The sequence below is a fragment of the Bemisia tabaci genome, chromosome 1 (assembly GCF_918797505.1).
Source record: "Bemisia tabaci chromosome 1, PGI_BMITA_v3".
Lineage (NCBI taxonomy): Eukaryota > Metazoa > Arthropoda > Insecta > Hemiptera > Aleyrodidae > Bemisia > Bemisia tabaci.
The window spans coordinates 59,948,208-59,964,185 of NC_092793.1; the positions used below are offsets into that span (position 1 = coordinate 59,948,208).

Genomic DNA, 15,978 nt, shown 5'->3' on the forward strand with positions numbered 1-15,978 from the left:
AGTAAAAAATGTCTACGTTGTATTCTCGTGGGGATTCGGCTCGAAGTAATCTAAACGCCCAAGAGGAGCTGCGTGTTGGATCCCCCGAGTGTGAGGTTAAAACAGCGGAAGTCAATTGATCACAGCTGAGCGAACAAGTTCACCCTCTGCGATACCCGGAGCGATTGGGCCAAGCCTCCGTCGTAGCCGAATCGATATCAAGCTATTGCACGCAAAAACCATTGACGACTCACAGCTCGCCGCTTGGACACAGGAGACAGGACACAGTCCGCAACAGGAAGAAAATAAAGTTAGCTGCCCCCGGCGTTTTTCCAAAGTTTGTCATGTTCCCTTTTTCCCGAGCGAAAGTTCTTTACAAGAAAAGGGTAAGCCTGACGTGATATCTCCATGACAACTAACTTTGCTTATTCATTGTGGTCATCGGAATTTCTCAAGTGCTTTGGCCTAAACAGACTGATGATAAAGAAGAAGTGAGACTTGTAGCAGTTGTATCGATTTATGACCTATGAATGTTCTTCAATGATTTTTTCTCTCCAATTTTTTAGGCAGACCTAGGGGGCTTTCCATAAAATTACATAACGCACTTTTTCGGAATTTTTGACCTCCCCCCTTCCCCTTCTTGTAACGCTTTTGTGTATAACCCTATCCTTAAACACGCAAAAACAAAATGGCGTAACGTGGTCTCCTCATCCCCCCTCGGCCCTCCCTCTAGAGCGTTACGTAATTTATGGACTAGATGAATTAGATGACTAGAAAATCTTAGTCAATCGAAAAATCCCCTCCATTCCTTTGACAAAGGGCCAAAATCGTCTTTAATATCAAACGGTTAACCCCGATAATTTGATTTTCTTATACATATATTTTAACATTTATTGACCGTCTGAAAGAAATTACAGTAAAATAGTTGAATAAATTGGTTGTGGATGAATTTTTTTATCCGAATTATATTTCATTATATTTAAATTTTAAATGATTTTCCATTTTTCTGTGAAGCAACTTCTAATGTGATAAATGTCAGCGAGGACATTTCCGGCATTGGGAAAAGTGGAGTCAATCAAACTGATGAACATTTATCGTAGAAAGCGGTCTGTTCATGGAATAATAACTCAATATCTGCAGGAATCGTTGAAACCTCCATATGGGGCAGTCCATAAATTACGTAACGCGGTAAGGGGGCACGGGGGGGTCGAGGAGAGTGTTACGCCATTTTGTTTTTACGTGTTAAAGGATAGGGACCTACGTCACTAAAGCGTTACAAGGGGGGGGGGGGGGTCAAAATGTCGAAATAGTGCGTCGCGTAATTTATGGACGGCCACCAGTATCCACCTTCAACATATGAAATTTTTTTCAGATGAAAATGTTAACTTTTGTTTCTTGGCCGGGGGGGGGGGTTCCCTCTTTTTTTCTCTCTTCCCTCTTTATTTATCTTTCATTTCCTCCTTTCTCTTTCGCTCTCTCTCTCTCTTTCCCCCTCCTCCCTCCCTCCTCCTCTCCCCCTCTCCCCTCCTCTCCCCCTCTCCCCCTCTCCCCTCCTCCCCCCTCTCCCCCCTCTCCCCCCTCTCCCCCCTCTCCCCCTCTTTTTTGGTTTCGAAAAACAAATTTAAGGAATAGGTGCTGTGCGAAGAAATTGCATTAAATAATCGGCAGCCAAAATGATATATAGAAAAGGACAATATTTGATGAGTTCTCTGAACAAGAGACGAGGGAGGAGCGAGGGCTGTTTCCGTTATTAGAGGGCACTCAAATGAAAGCGTGTAATTTATTAGAGAGTGAAGAGACAAATCGTTTGACAATCAATGAGGCTCAATTAGTAGCTCATCCGGTTGTATGTACGTCTGCTTTCCTGTGGAAAAAGCTCAAAACCGCGTATCCGCACATAGTTTCTATCGGAGGTTACGTTACTCCCGCCTGCGACGACTGACATCCCATTCCTTTCCAGTTTCCGATTCTCGATTCCATGGAGTGGGGCTGTTTGTCTCGATTTCTGTGTGCTCTTTTTAATTTCCTTTGACCTTGCCGTTGTTTGTCAGCTTGCGATTTGGTGTCGATTCATTTAGAATGTCACGCAATTAAATCTCGGAAGCGAGCAAATAGAGTGAGAACCATCAATTTCAATGTCACTCAACTTGTTCCGCGCGATAAATTCTAGGGTAAAATGCTCTAAAAAAATATTACTCGGAAGCAATTCGCATGCCTGTTCCACCGTGCTAAGGAAAAATGCCGTATGAACATTGAAGATATGCCAAATTTTCTTCAATAAAATGTTAATTTTGGAGGTGAGTTCTAAGTACTTTTCCTTAAAATTTTCACATTCCGAAGATTAAATTGCAACCTAAATTCTGTGAAAAATTGAAAGAAAAATATCCACAGGTTTTCCAGCAAATTTGCATTTAATTGAAGGAGATTTGGTAACGCCTGAAGGCTCATACGGCGTTTTTCCTTAACACGGCAGTCTTGAAGAGGGACTCGGAGAATCAAATTTATTAGTATGAATAAAAGGATTGAATGTAAACGACATCTTTCTCAATTTGACCTGTTTGTTTGGTAGCTAGGTGTTAATGAATGCACGGAAAGGTTCCTCACTCCGCAGTATTTCTGAAAACAAATGGAACATAAAAGAAAATCAAGAAAAAGGCTTCCGATTTTTATCAACTTAAAAAGTTTCTTCCCGCGACGAAAGAGGATAAAGCGAGAAGAAGGAACTCGTGGATAGACTTTCTTTAGAAAATTTTGCATAAAAAGCTTGAAGTGTGAGAAATGTTCCAATCAGATATTAGCGCATTTTCATAGATGTTTTTCACCCGTAAACGACTAAAACTTTGGGTGCACTTTAATTTTACTTCAATATTTTTCTCTCCTATTGAAAAAAGTGCACGACAACGATAAAACTTGGGAAGAGGAAAGGCCAAGGACCGTCAGTTTGTAGCACATACTCAAGACAAAATGTAGCAGGGTTCGCAACGCCTGAGCATTATTTACTTGAATTTTTTTCTGAAATCTTGAGTCTTTGAATATCCTTGAATTTTGGCAAATGACCTTCATTCAATTGAAATTCTTTGCGCCATCTAATTAACGATTTTTTTATCAATTTATTTTTCAATTTTTTTGTCATTCTATACTTTATTATTTTCGCTATAGATTGTTTTTTAGTGTGGCTTTAGTGCCATAGATTTATCTCTTTTTGTACAAACAAGAGAGAACGTAAAAAAGAGGGAATCATAAAATGTCTCTTAAACCGCTTCTAAAATGTTCTTTCTACGTCCTGACGGTCCTCGCAAATTTTTCCAAAAATCTGTAAAACGCCGAAGAAAATTCTTGATTTTGATAGTTGCTACTCCTTAAACATCATTTAAAGTCCTTGATTTTGGTTTTCAAATGCTCTTAGCAACTCTTTCTGTACCCGTGTATTCCAATCAAAAGTCCAATTCAGGCGCGTGTCGAATCAAATAAACAAGGCCGATTTGATCTCCCCTCTCAACAAACTTGTAGTTACTTGTGCGGCACGGCGCGACGTGGTGTGATGAGGCGAGCATGGGTAAAAGTTGACCTCAAAGTTACTTTTGCCACATTGTATGGAGAGTATAATATCATAGCTCTGCTCTCTCGCTTGAGCAGCGAAAATCCTCGAATTGAACTTTTCTCCGTCGAAAAGTTTTATCAGACGCGGCGCGGAGTTCCAGCCTCTCTCAGCTTGGGAATTAGTCTATCAATAGCGGCTAGAGTTTTTCGATATAGCGATTAATAAATCGATGAGTCGAACGTCTTTCAAGTGATGAATCAATCGATGGTTAAAAATTTCTATGAAGTGTGACAGCAACTTCTTACTATAGGTTAATCAAAAATTAAAGACTTATCAGGTCCCAAGTATAACAAAAGTTAAAGTTAAGTCAAATTTCTAAAAATCAGCATAATACCTTTCAAAAGTATAAACCCCGTAAACCTCCAAAGTTTTAATATTTTACAGAGAAGGAGGATTTTAGGAGAGAATACGAACCGTGGCAAAATGTGGTAAACTACTGTCAAAAATGTCCAGCACACATGAATTTCATTCTCAAATTTAGTGCAAATGCAGCTTTATATGTAGGGTTTTTCTTTCTTTCTAAATAACAATCTGTACTTTGAGTTCACTGATTCAGGTTGTTACTTCTAGAGTTTACCGTTTCAAAAGTAGCACATTAGTAGAGTTAATACTTAATCAATTATTTGATTTACAATTATCAGTAGATTATGATGTTTATGAATATGGAAAATAATAAACTAATTTGAATCTCCCATAGCCTCTAAAGAAGTTGTTTACAAGACTCTTTTTCACCTCTTTGCCGACCCAGTCAAGAAACTTTTCAACGTGGCTCTATTTTCAACAGCTCCTCAGAGGTGGAGGAAATATAATTGGTTTTTAGCCACTTTCAGCCTATTTACTTATTGAAAAATTAAAAAAAGCAATATAAATTGAAATTAGCTTAATCTAATTTTAGAAAAATGCTGGTATTTGCCTGAAGAACCTCAACAACGCTTGGCTAGCCTCTCTTATCTCATCCTCCTTCAAATCCCATTTCTTTGGCTTTATTTTCTAACGCCACCGTGCTTCTCTGCTCTGCCGGTCTGAATTTGGATGTATTTATGCTAAAAGGAACTATTCTTAAATTAAGTAAATTAAATGGAATTATGTGCATGTGATTTGCGTGCAACAAGGTTCGTTTTTATTTTTCTCGTGATTGTCTTTTTCCGCATTTAACTTACTGCACAATCTTGTCTTTTCTGCCTTATTTCGTTATCCTTTGTTATTTTTGATTTCACTACCACTTCTCGGTTTTTTTCGTTTTCCCTTAACGACGAAAGCAAACAAATAGACTTGAGTGAAACATTAAAATTGTATTTCTCATCAGAGCCCGAGAAAACCACGAAAAATTTGAAATTGTTCATTTTGGTTTTTGCCCACACAAAATAGGCAGTGAAAAACTTAAAGCGTCGAAATTGAGGCATGAACCTTGGTGGTGATAAGAAAATGTGTATCTGCGCACTCTTGATCATGTGCCATCAAGTCGAAGTGATACTACTGAAGGCGCTCTGAGCAACTATTCCGCCACGGAGGTATTGCACAGTATCTGACGAAAATGAAGGCGCTCCACCGTACGTAAATTGACTGGGTATCGTTTACCACTGCGTGAAGTTCTACTGATCCTACGATATGCGGCTCATGCTCGATAAATTTTTATAAGGTAGCATTTTTTGACTAGGAACTTGAATTTCCACTTGATTTCTCAAAATTCGGAAATGCAAGATGGCAGACGTAGCCTAAATTGCTATCTCGGCATCTTTTCGACCGATTTTTGAGAAACTTTGTATCACGGAGTATTTATTGACAGGAAACTCGGATTTTCAGTCAAAATTTCAAAATTCGAAAATCTGAAATAGAGAACGTGGCCTAAAGTACTATCTTGGTGCCTCCGAAATTATGCAACTTCGCAATCAAGGTATCTATTATTTCTCTGTTTAGTTTCAAAATTGATGAATTTCCGCTAATTTTAACCTCAATCTTGGCGATTCAGCTCTCCAACTTCTTTAAGTTGAAACTGATTGTTCATTTATTCTTTTTTTTATTTTATTCTTAATTATTTTCTTTTTTTTAATTTCTTTATTCCCTTAAGACTGAAAACCATACTGAGGCACTTTAAGGAGCCGCTACAATTATTATCTCTGATAAAGCGGAAAAAATAAGAAATTGAAGAAAAAAAGGTTTTTTTTTCACCAAACTATAGAAATTTGTGGTTATTTTACGAGGTAAGATTTGCAGGCGTTCTAAGTGGAGGAAGAAAATAATTTGGCGCAGTACCCGCGAGTTTCTGCTTTGCAAAATTATGAAGAATCCTCTAATGAGAGACCCAAAGACAGAAAAATGAATCAATGGCTCTTCTATCAGTTTAGGTCATTCAACAGCTCTAAGAGTTTTGAAACTTTCCCAATTAGCTGAATAGGACGATCTTGTTAATTTTTACGGAGTGGGTTTTGATTGAATATGCTTCAAATCTTAGATGGTACCTTTGTGGAAACGATACTTTATTCTGAAAATTCCAGGGGAAAAATTGAAAAGATTCAACCAAGCACTTTAAAGAGACCGAGTGGGGACATTCTTAAATCCTAATTATCTCTATAGATACAAGTTTCAAGATTTCCTGATAACAAAATAGGAATCAACCAAGGGGTCCAACGCAGTCCCTCTGCAAGCTCCCTCAAAAAACCTCGAAGATAAAAGCCCCATTGCGTCTTATCACACCAACAGGTTAGTGGCGTGACGTGCTTTGCGAGATATCGATCGATTTGCCATTTAAACCTGTTGAAAAGGAACGATAAACAGGGTGTTCGCAAGGAACACCTAAATAATCAATTGGACTACATTTTGCAGTTTGGACCTATAGATTCTAGCCCGGTTTAAAAACAACGTAGGTGCCATTAGTTTCCCTATGCACATAAGTGTTTTTCCAGAACAGCCAGAATTTATAGTTCCAAATTGCAAAATACAGTCCAATTCTTTACCACAACGTCAAACGGAGGTATACCGATAATCGAGCATTCGCGCCTCGCCACTGTCTGATCTGCCATTTAAACCTATGGAAAAGGATCGATAAACAGGGTGTCCGCAATAACACCTTCATAATCGGACGTATTTCTACCAAACAGACCTATGTGGAGATGAGAAATATGGGGTGTGCTCGTCGAAGCTGCCTAAGAAGCAATGTAAAAGAGGGCGTGGTTCCTTTTGAAGAATTGGAAAAGCGGGATATTACATTCTATCAAAGAGACCTATGTGCCAACTGAATGCGGAACTCATGAGCCGCGGGCATGGCAAGAGAGCGTTGTGGACAGGGCTCATGAGTTAAAGCGCCCCGACGACGATCTCTCCTCGCGCTCGCGATCGATCATTGCCGCTGACGTCACTGGCGCTTTATTATTCCCATTCACTCTTACGCAAAGAGAACTAACGAGCGTATCCCATATTTCTCACTTGCACATAGGTCTGTTTGGTAGAAATACGTCCAATCGATTCTTTACTATAGCTTCAAACAGAGAAATATCGAAAATCGATCGTTCACGCCTCGCCCCTGCAATCTGTCATTTAGACCTGTTGAAAAGGATCGATAATCAGGGTGTTCACAAGGAACAAAGAAACAACTTAAAACGGGACTAAGGCCGCAAAGCACATCGAAGCAGAGATTACTCAGGTGTTTTGTTTCAAGTTGCACCTGTTCGTTTATTTTGGTTGTACTGTCAGTCTCCTAACAACAACGGCGAGGCTCATAGTGTCTTTCTTTTAATTTTCTTGTTTTGCCGGTTGAAAATGCGGGTGTGATCCCTGCGAAACATCCCGGGTTTCTTATTTTATTTTATGTGTTTCTTTTTATTTTTTGCGGCCTTAGTCCCGTTTTAAGTTGTTTCTTTGTTTGTGTTTCGGGCCAATTAAGTTGTTTTTTCTATCATTTTTCGCAAGGAACACCTTGATAATCGATTCTTAACGTTAGCCTCAAAGGAGAAATATCGATAATCGCTCCAACAGGGAACTCTCACCTCCACCCCTTCGCCTAGCCGTGAAGAGCTGATCTCATGGCCATGAGGAGCCGTGGTGTTGGACGACTCATGACAGGAATTCCAATGTCCAGCCGTCGGTAGGAGGTGTGTGCAAGGGAAGGCGGGGTGGGAGAAGGGGGCGTGGCCGACGCTAAGACAAACAACACCTTAACCTTAGTCACCAGGCCGGAAAGAGGAAAGAGGAGGAAACTTGGTCCCATTAATAGTTACGATCCGAGGATTACGCGGATTTATAATTGGATTATGAGGGGATGTTTATGAAGAGCCCGGTAGCATATCGATCCCAAAGGGGCGGCAGGGGGTGAGAGCATTTGGGTTGCGGGTGGGATCGGGGGGAGGGGGGGGGGGGTGTCGGTGACGCGAGGACGCGACGCAACTCTTGAGGAAATAGACGGTCACCCCGATTGCCAAACTATCAGGCACTAGTCTGCCGTGCTAAGGAAAAAACAGTGGCGAGAATGATCGATTATCGATATTTCTCCATCCGAAGCTATGGTGAAGGATCGATTATTAAGGTGCTCGTAGAGAACACCCTATTTATCGATCCTTTTCCACCGCTTCAAATGGCAGATCAATCGATGTATCGCAAAGCACGCCACGCCAATGGGAAAAACGTCGTATAAGCATCCGGATGTTGCCAAATTTCCTTTCAGAAAATATCTGTTCTCGAAGGAAGTTACTTGAAATTTTCGGATTTTGTAGATTGAGTTTCGAATAAAATCCTACGAAAAATCAAGGAGAAATATTCCCAAATTTTCCTAAAAATTCGTCATTTTTAGGAGGAAGTTTGGCAACGCCTGATGGTTTATACGGCGTTCTTCGTCAGCACGACAGAAGTACACTGTGGAAAAATAGGAGATTGTAACTTATGGATTTCTGTTTTTCAGTTTTTTAAGGCTACACTGAAAAAAGTTTATGTACTCACGCTGCATATTTGCAAATTTTAGAGAATGATCATAGAGAATAAAAGGAGGTGTTTTGCGATTCGGGCATCTTGAACTTTTTTTGATGACGTAGGTCGTTACGGCGACTTTTTTCATCGATTTTCTTGGAAATGGTGTAGTTTATGGAAAAAATGCATTCTACATAAAGTGTTTGAGATTATATCATGAGCTGATTTAAGCAAAAAAAATCGGACGTTATGGTCCGTTTTTCATACTTCGAATTCCGGATTTTGCTGACCAGGCTGTACCGACACGACCTACGTCTCAGGGTATACAATCCTCAAGATGCGAACACCTCCTTTTTTTTCCTCTGTGGAGAGTGATGCCTCTCATATTCATAGCCAAAGGCTTTTAATGATCGTAGGAGGTTTTGGCTTCGCATTGCGACTGAAAGTTCCCCCATTGCACTCACAGTAGAACAGATATTCTCACTGAAATTTAGATTTCGATTGATTTTAGCATGTTGCAAAATGTTCCAGATACCTACGAAACGTGAGCGTGGAGGGAGAACAAGGAAAGCCGAACGTCGAATTTACAGCCGACGGTGTCCTCAAAGCTGCCGAACTCAAAATCATGAACCTCCGCCCAGGAGTCAACAACAAACCCGATTGGGAAGAGGTAAGCTTTTTTTTCATGAGCCAGCGGGCTGATTATTTAAATTGATAGACATAGAAAGGTGTCTACAAGTCCGAAAATAGTACTGATTTTTTTAAGGGCGGTCCGGAAGCACTGAAAAAGTGCGGAAATTCTGCAAGAAGGTCCGGAATTTTTCTCACTCTTTCGTCATTTTTGTCGCAATTTGAGCGAGAAATTCAAATTTTTAAAATTTTTCGAATCTCGTCAACTGGAGGAGGAGGTACTGAAAAAGTACTGAATTTTTCTGGTGAGTAGGTACTGAATTTCTTGGGAATGTACTGTAAAAGTACTGATTTTTTGCCAACCTGCAGCCCGATTGTTGAAATTTATGTCGGCACGACAAGAATCAAAAATCGATATATTACACGGCGCAGATAGGGCTATGTCTTGTCTTATCGTGCTGACATAGCCAGTTAAAGTTTCAACAATCCAGCTGCAGTTTTAGTAAACACCCTGCATATGGAAAACGAAGCCATCACATTGGTTGAAGCTGGCGTTTCTTACAGACAAAGGGGTAAGATTGATAGACTAAAGAAAGGATCTCCTGTCGCGTCGGTTGGCGTTAGTTACTCTACTACCAACGTCCTTTGTCCATTGCAACCACCCGCTTCCACCTATAGGATCCCTCAAAACCCCTCGTGTCTTCTTTGTCCATAGCAAAAGATTGATTTTGGCTGTCATTTATAAAAATGTAGTTTTTAAACGAGGTTCCTGCCATCAAATTCGTATGTATCACATACGACTGAGAAACTCGATTGAGATGAATTGGGTATAGGTTAAGAAACCAGGCCTGGTGTCAGCGCCACCACCGGCTTCACGCTTAATGGCGTTTATCAGGTGGATTACATTTTGCAAAAAGGAACTAAGAGCATTCCAGTGTTGCTTTCGCTTTATGAGTGCCAAAAATAAGTCTAAGCGCCTTCAATTTTGGCAATATGCAACATTAGCGGCCGCTGAGCACATTTAGTTGCATTCGTTGGGTTACCACTTCATCAAGTCACATCGACGAGGTTGTGTTGTTGAAATGCGTTGGCAATGTTTATAAGTCAGATCAACTGCGTTGAGCATAAAGGAGGCAAGCCGCATCAGCTATTGCCAAATTTAATTGAGCAATTTAGTTTTTTACATAAAAACGGTTGTGCGGATTTTTGTGCAAGTTGTAATGAATTTTCCTGCAAAGTATAAAGCAAATTCCTTAAATATTTCCACGCAAATTCGCACAAACATTCTCTTGTAAAAAATTATATTGCTCAGTTAAATTTGGCAATAGCTGATGTGGCTTGGTTTCTTTCTGCTAAACGCGGTTCAACTAACATTCATATGGAAGTGACTTCAATAAAAGAAGAAAAATTAACCCAAATTCAAACTAAAGTTACTGAAGAGCACAGTTTCATGTGCAACCAAAGGAAAAAAGGATCATATAGCCAGGCTTTTACGAAAGATTTTTGGTGTATTACCAATTTAATTTGATCACCGTGGAAAAATTGTAGGTTTCGGAGAATTGACAATTGAATGGAGTATTTTAACATATCTCATTTGTTATAAACATGTGTTGTATACCTGTGAGGCCGTACTAAGGAAGAACGCCGTATGAACCTTCAGGTGTTGCAAAATTTTCTTTGATAACACTCGAATTTCCTAGTAAACTTATGAACATTTTTCTTCCAGTCAATCAGATAAATTTTGCTCCCAATTCCACGGAAAAGTCTTGAAAATGTTGAGGGAAAACATTCATAACTTACCTAAGAAATGAACAGTTTATCTAGAGAAATTTGGCAACTCTCAAATGTTCATACGGCGTTCTTCCTTTGCATGGCAGTGCGTAAGTAGAGTCCCTTTACACTGAGAGTCGAGACAACAATCCCTCATGGGGTCACAAACGGGAATAAAGATTACAGAAATTGAACGTTTTTTCTAATCTTTAATCGGCCTATTCGCAAACTCCTTTCTCCGTTCTCTCTCTCATTCCGTTTGTTCCTTGCCGAACCCGTAATTCCCTGGTCCATTCCAGACTATAATCTTTGCAATCGGTGAAAATGTAATATTTATTCCCGTTTGTAGCACTGTGAGCGCCTAAATTACGGGAACCAATCAGAAATGGATTCACATTTTTGTCTTGACTCTCAGTAAAAAAGGACTCTATGCGTATTGCGTAGGTAACGTAACTAGACGAGGGAATTTTGGATTATGATTGCACATTGTGGCAAATCCCGTGGAGATCCCCGGCTGCATTTTCCAGCTACGTTCATGCACGTCACGCATTTTATCATATTCTAATTTTGAAGCCACAAAGCAAACACTTCCGAGAATGTAATAACGCGCTCACGCCATCGTGCATGTTTTACTTCGAGAGGCGATGTGCTGGCGAAATTGAGGCTGTTGTTTTATGGCCTCCCCGTTTAGGCTCAGAACAAGTATGCTCCACTGCACACTCGTGTAAACAATGTATTTTATGTAGCCAAAATTCACCTCATTTAAAGATGAGATAAAACACCCGCACTATCATAAAGGAGTCACTGACCTTTGAAGGATTTCTTGCTCCTAAAAGTGTTTCAGAGGCTGATCCAGCAATTTGGCGACACCGGATCCCCTCCATTTAAACCTTTGTGAAATAATCGATTCTTTGGAGCTTATGGCCCCGCCAAGAATCGATACATTTCCATACGTTTAAATGGAGAAAAACAATGTTGCCAATTTGCTGGATCCGCCGATGAAGTTGTTTTATATTCATTCCCTTAAAGGTTCCTGGGCTTTCGGCTTTTGAGATTTTCTGCGGTTAGTTTTAATTCTCCTTTTTTTAACTTTTAATTTTGCACTCTATACCCTTAAAACTCCTCATGACAAACGGAAAAACTATTTTTTAAAATGGAAGTTTTATCCTTTTTCTCGTATTTTCATAGACTAAATTCTAAATTAGATTCAGGGGAAGTTCTAACTTATATTGAACCTCCAAGATTGGCATTTTAGTTTAAACAATCGAATCTAGGTAAGGCAGCTTGTCTTAGTTAGAATCTATATATTTAATGAATTTAAGTAGAGAATTAACAGCGTTGTTAACTTGCTGGAATCGCCACTGATGAAATTAAATATCTCTGCAGCCATAGTGTTTCCCAGAGGGCAGTAATAACCAATGCTCAAAAGTAGTCCGTCAGAATCGTGTTACTTGGAAACTATTAGCGAAAAGCACGGGCATCCGCTTCATAGAAATGATGTTTACACAAACGAAGGCGGAATTACATGATGTTTAATTAATGAAATTCGCAAAATTAAGCTCATAATGAGGATCACTAAAACGGATTATTATCCTTAGAAGATTTTGCGAGAGGCCGGAAGGGATTAACTACGATTTTTTTTATTCGTAAAATTCTGAGCTTACGGTGAAAGCACGTGACCCCAGTCGAATTTTACACTAAATTTAAGTCGAGAAAAAACAGTGTTGCCAACTTGCAAGAATTGCCTCTGAATTTCATGACTGTTATAATCACCAAAATTGTTGATTTTTTCTCTCTCTCTTATAAATTTACAACTTTATTTAAACGTTCCGCAGCATGTTATCAGCATATTTTTCAATAAATAGTATCTTTATTAATAGTGGGCTAAAGAGTTCCACATAGAAAGAAATCTAAATATTTCATGCCAATCATATAGTGCCATCCTGCAAAATGAGAATGCGCAACCAACTCCTTCGCTCGATTTTTCACGAGACGTATGACGGGTAAACTTCTAGGCATTAGAGTCGACACCAGTGTCCGGGAACGGACGGCAAGTGATGAGGAGTCCGGCTGGAGATTACTCTTAGCGCCTGCCAGACAAGGAACTTGAGCCTTTTTCTAGAAGCTTAGAAAGGTCAATCCGTCAATATGCCAAACTTTAAAAGGGACGCAGCTATACAAAACCGATTTTCTTCGGAGCTGAACCTTAAGAGATGCAAGACTTTAAAAGAGAAATGAGAGTGTACGGAGAACAAAAGCAAATGCTTTTAGCGGTGTTTGCAACGTAAACATCCGCACAAGCGTTTTCTATCATATTGGCTGGAAACGTTGACAGTCCCGCTGTCGTCTTCTGTCCACGCGGAAAATCTAGACTAATGGCTTCAGAATTTTTTCACTTGTAACCTGTTTTCATCTGCTGGATTAAACCAATCCCGTAAAACAGGAAGGGCACTTCAGAGAGGAGAAGAGAAATAAGTAGGTGGATACGTCGGGACGTTAGGCCCTCAATCGGCAATGTTAAGCACTGGAAAAAAAAACCTATTGGATCTAGAGTCCAGACTCTTAAAAACATCGACAAGAAAAAATACTCTTGATTCAATCAGATTTAAGCTTAAATCAAGAACCAAGCCTCTTAATTTGAGCGGATTTCCTTTTGATTTAAGCTTAAATCTGATTGAATCAAGAGTCCTTTTTCTTGTCAATGTTTTCAAGAGTCTGGACCCTTGATCCAATGTGTTGTTTTTTTTTTTTTTTTTTTTTTTTTTTTTTTTTTTTTTTCCAGTGAGTAATTGAAACAAGTATTTTTCATTTTAGTGGAAATTCTGCCTCCCTGTCTGCTCCGGATTTTACTTAATCTAGATACAATCCCTTCCCCCTCAAAAAATCTAGCTGAAAATCTAATCTACCTTGTTCTTCATAAGCTTTTACTAGCTAATCTTGTTCCTGTGGAACACGAATGATAAGGAATGTGTATAAGAATAAGAATGGAGGAGACGATCAAAGATAGCTTGCTTCTACTCATACCGTTAGCTTACAGTTTCGTGTGGTAAAAACATGTACGAAAGTTAACGTTTCAACGTTTAGTGGAAAAAGTAAAGTTTTTGCGTCAAATTTAAAAAGAACCATATTATCATAATAAATTGAGGAGGGAACTAAAACAAAATCTCATGGAAACAAGTGAGTCAGAATAGTTTCAAAAAATTAGTTTGCTTAATGAAGTTTGCATCAACGCGAATAAAATGTTGTGTTCGCGTAGTTTTACGAGCGGAGAACGTGCGTCCTTGATATCTTACAATTGGATGTATGTCTATCAAACAGAACTATGTGCATTAAGACATGAGCCCTGAGACCCATAAGAATATGTGCATAACGGGGCTCACGTCATAATTCACATAGTTCCGTTTGATAGAAATACGTCCAATTTAGAAAAAGATTAATCTATTTCAGAAGTATCATCAAGAATGCACAATGCAGAGAAATTTTTAGTGAAATTGTGAAAACTCGGCATTTAAAGCATTTGGTGTTTTTGACTCTTTGTGTGCGTTTAGTGCGTTTTTGTAAAGCACCAACTTGCTATTTTAGACTAAGCAAACGTGTTCTACCACTCCGAGAAATCGTTTGTGCCATCAATACACGAACTCTCATTCAAATCGTTCGAGTGCCCTAGAAACCCTTTTCAATCCGTTGCGATTACTCATTTCAACCCGAGGTATGATTATCAATTTTTCACCTCAACTTTTCTAATTTTATTCGGAAGATGGTTCGGAGGTGTAAGTTGCAAGGGCGTGAACGAAAGCTTCAGCAGCTCCGGTATTCCGTATCTGTCATCTGCAGTTTCCAAACTCCAGTTATCTCACCCCTTGCTGGTAATTTCCAGTAAAATTGCCTGCTTTCAGATGCAATATATTAAACCAGATCGGACAGGAATAATAAAATTGAGAACACATCCGAATAAATTCAAAAACACTTTTAAGTTGAAATTCAGCTCATTCGGTGATCGAGTAAAATTTCCGTTGCCATCTTGTTATTTATTGCCGCTCAAGCGATCACTATATCAGTCAAACCTACATCTTAATACTGCCGTGCTAAGGAAGAACGTCATATGACCTATCAGGCAATGCCTCATTTCCTTCGGAAAACAACGAATTTCCAGGGAAATTTGTGAATATTGCTCCTCTAATTTTACGGAGGAATTTGTTCGAAATTTGATCCGAAGTCTGAAAATTTCACGGAAAAATATGTATAACTTTCTTCAAGACAGATATTTTCTCTGCAGAAATTTGGCGACATTCGAATGCTTATATGGCGTTTTTCCTTAGCATGGCAGAATACAAAACCTATACCTAATTGATCAAGCACAATACCGATTTAAAAAAAAAAAAAAAAAAAAAAAAAAAAAAAAAAAAAAAAAAAAAAAAAAAAAACAAGCAGTGAACTCCAACACAATGTGTTGATAAGGCGCGTCATTAACTCGCACATATCAACCCCTTTAGTTTTCATTTACAGAGATTTCAAAAAAGGCAAGCAGCACAACAAGAGAATTCACGATCCAACAGTGCAAGGTCAACGACGCACCTTGACGAGACCGTGTATTGTGAATCTAGAAAGCTATTCGAACAAATTTAAGTTTTTTGATCTGCCTCAAGCAAAATCTTATCAGATTCTTGAAGAAAAGTGCTACGGAAAAATTTAAGCGAAGAAAGGAAAAATTCTGTCGAACTCCTAGAAGATAAAGTCGATTTAAAGGTATTTTGGGGCTAAAATACCCAAATCACCGGTATTGTAAATCCCGTTATATTATTGAAAAGAGATTTACTCGATATAAATGCAATTGTATTAAATATGTCTTGATTTTTTTATTTTAAACGTCTTTTCATGCAAAAATCAAAATATGTCGACTCCCTGACGTGAAAATTAAATTCTACGTGTGAAAATACTTATGTATCGATATGCTGAACAGAATGCCCGCCTCTCCTCGTAATTTACAAACCGTTCCTATACTCATCTCAAAATTTTTCTCAGAGCTTTGTGTTATTATCAGCTTCCATTTAAACCCCGGTTTGATGGCCGAATCGGCTGCCCAAAAAGCAAGCCATTTTTGA

The 15,978-nt window shown here is 39.0% G+C and overlaps 1 protein-coding gene across 5 annotated transcripts in view; it reads left to right on the forward strand.

Annotated features, from left to right (window-relative positions):
• The window catches only part of Nmdar2 (glutamate ionotropic receptor NMDA type subunit 2), a 156,207-nt gene that overhangs the window by 111,676 nt on the left and 28,553 nt on the right, over positions 1-15,978 (forward strand). For all 5 annotated transcript variants that reach the window (XM_072304570.1, XM_019050916.2, XM_072304576.1 and 2 more), the window contains one exon: positions 9,008-9,146. In XM_072304570.1, the coding sequence (XP_072160671.1) occupies positions 9,008-9,146 (139 nt within the window). The remainder of the gene's footprint in view (positions 1-9,007; positions 9,147-15,978) is intronic.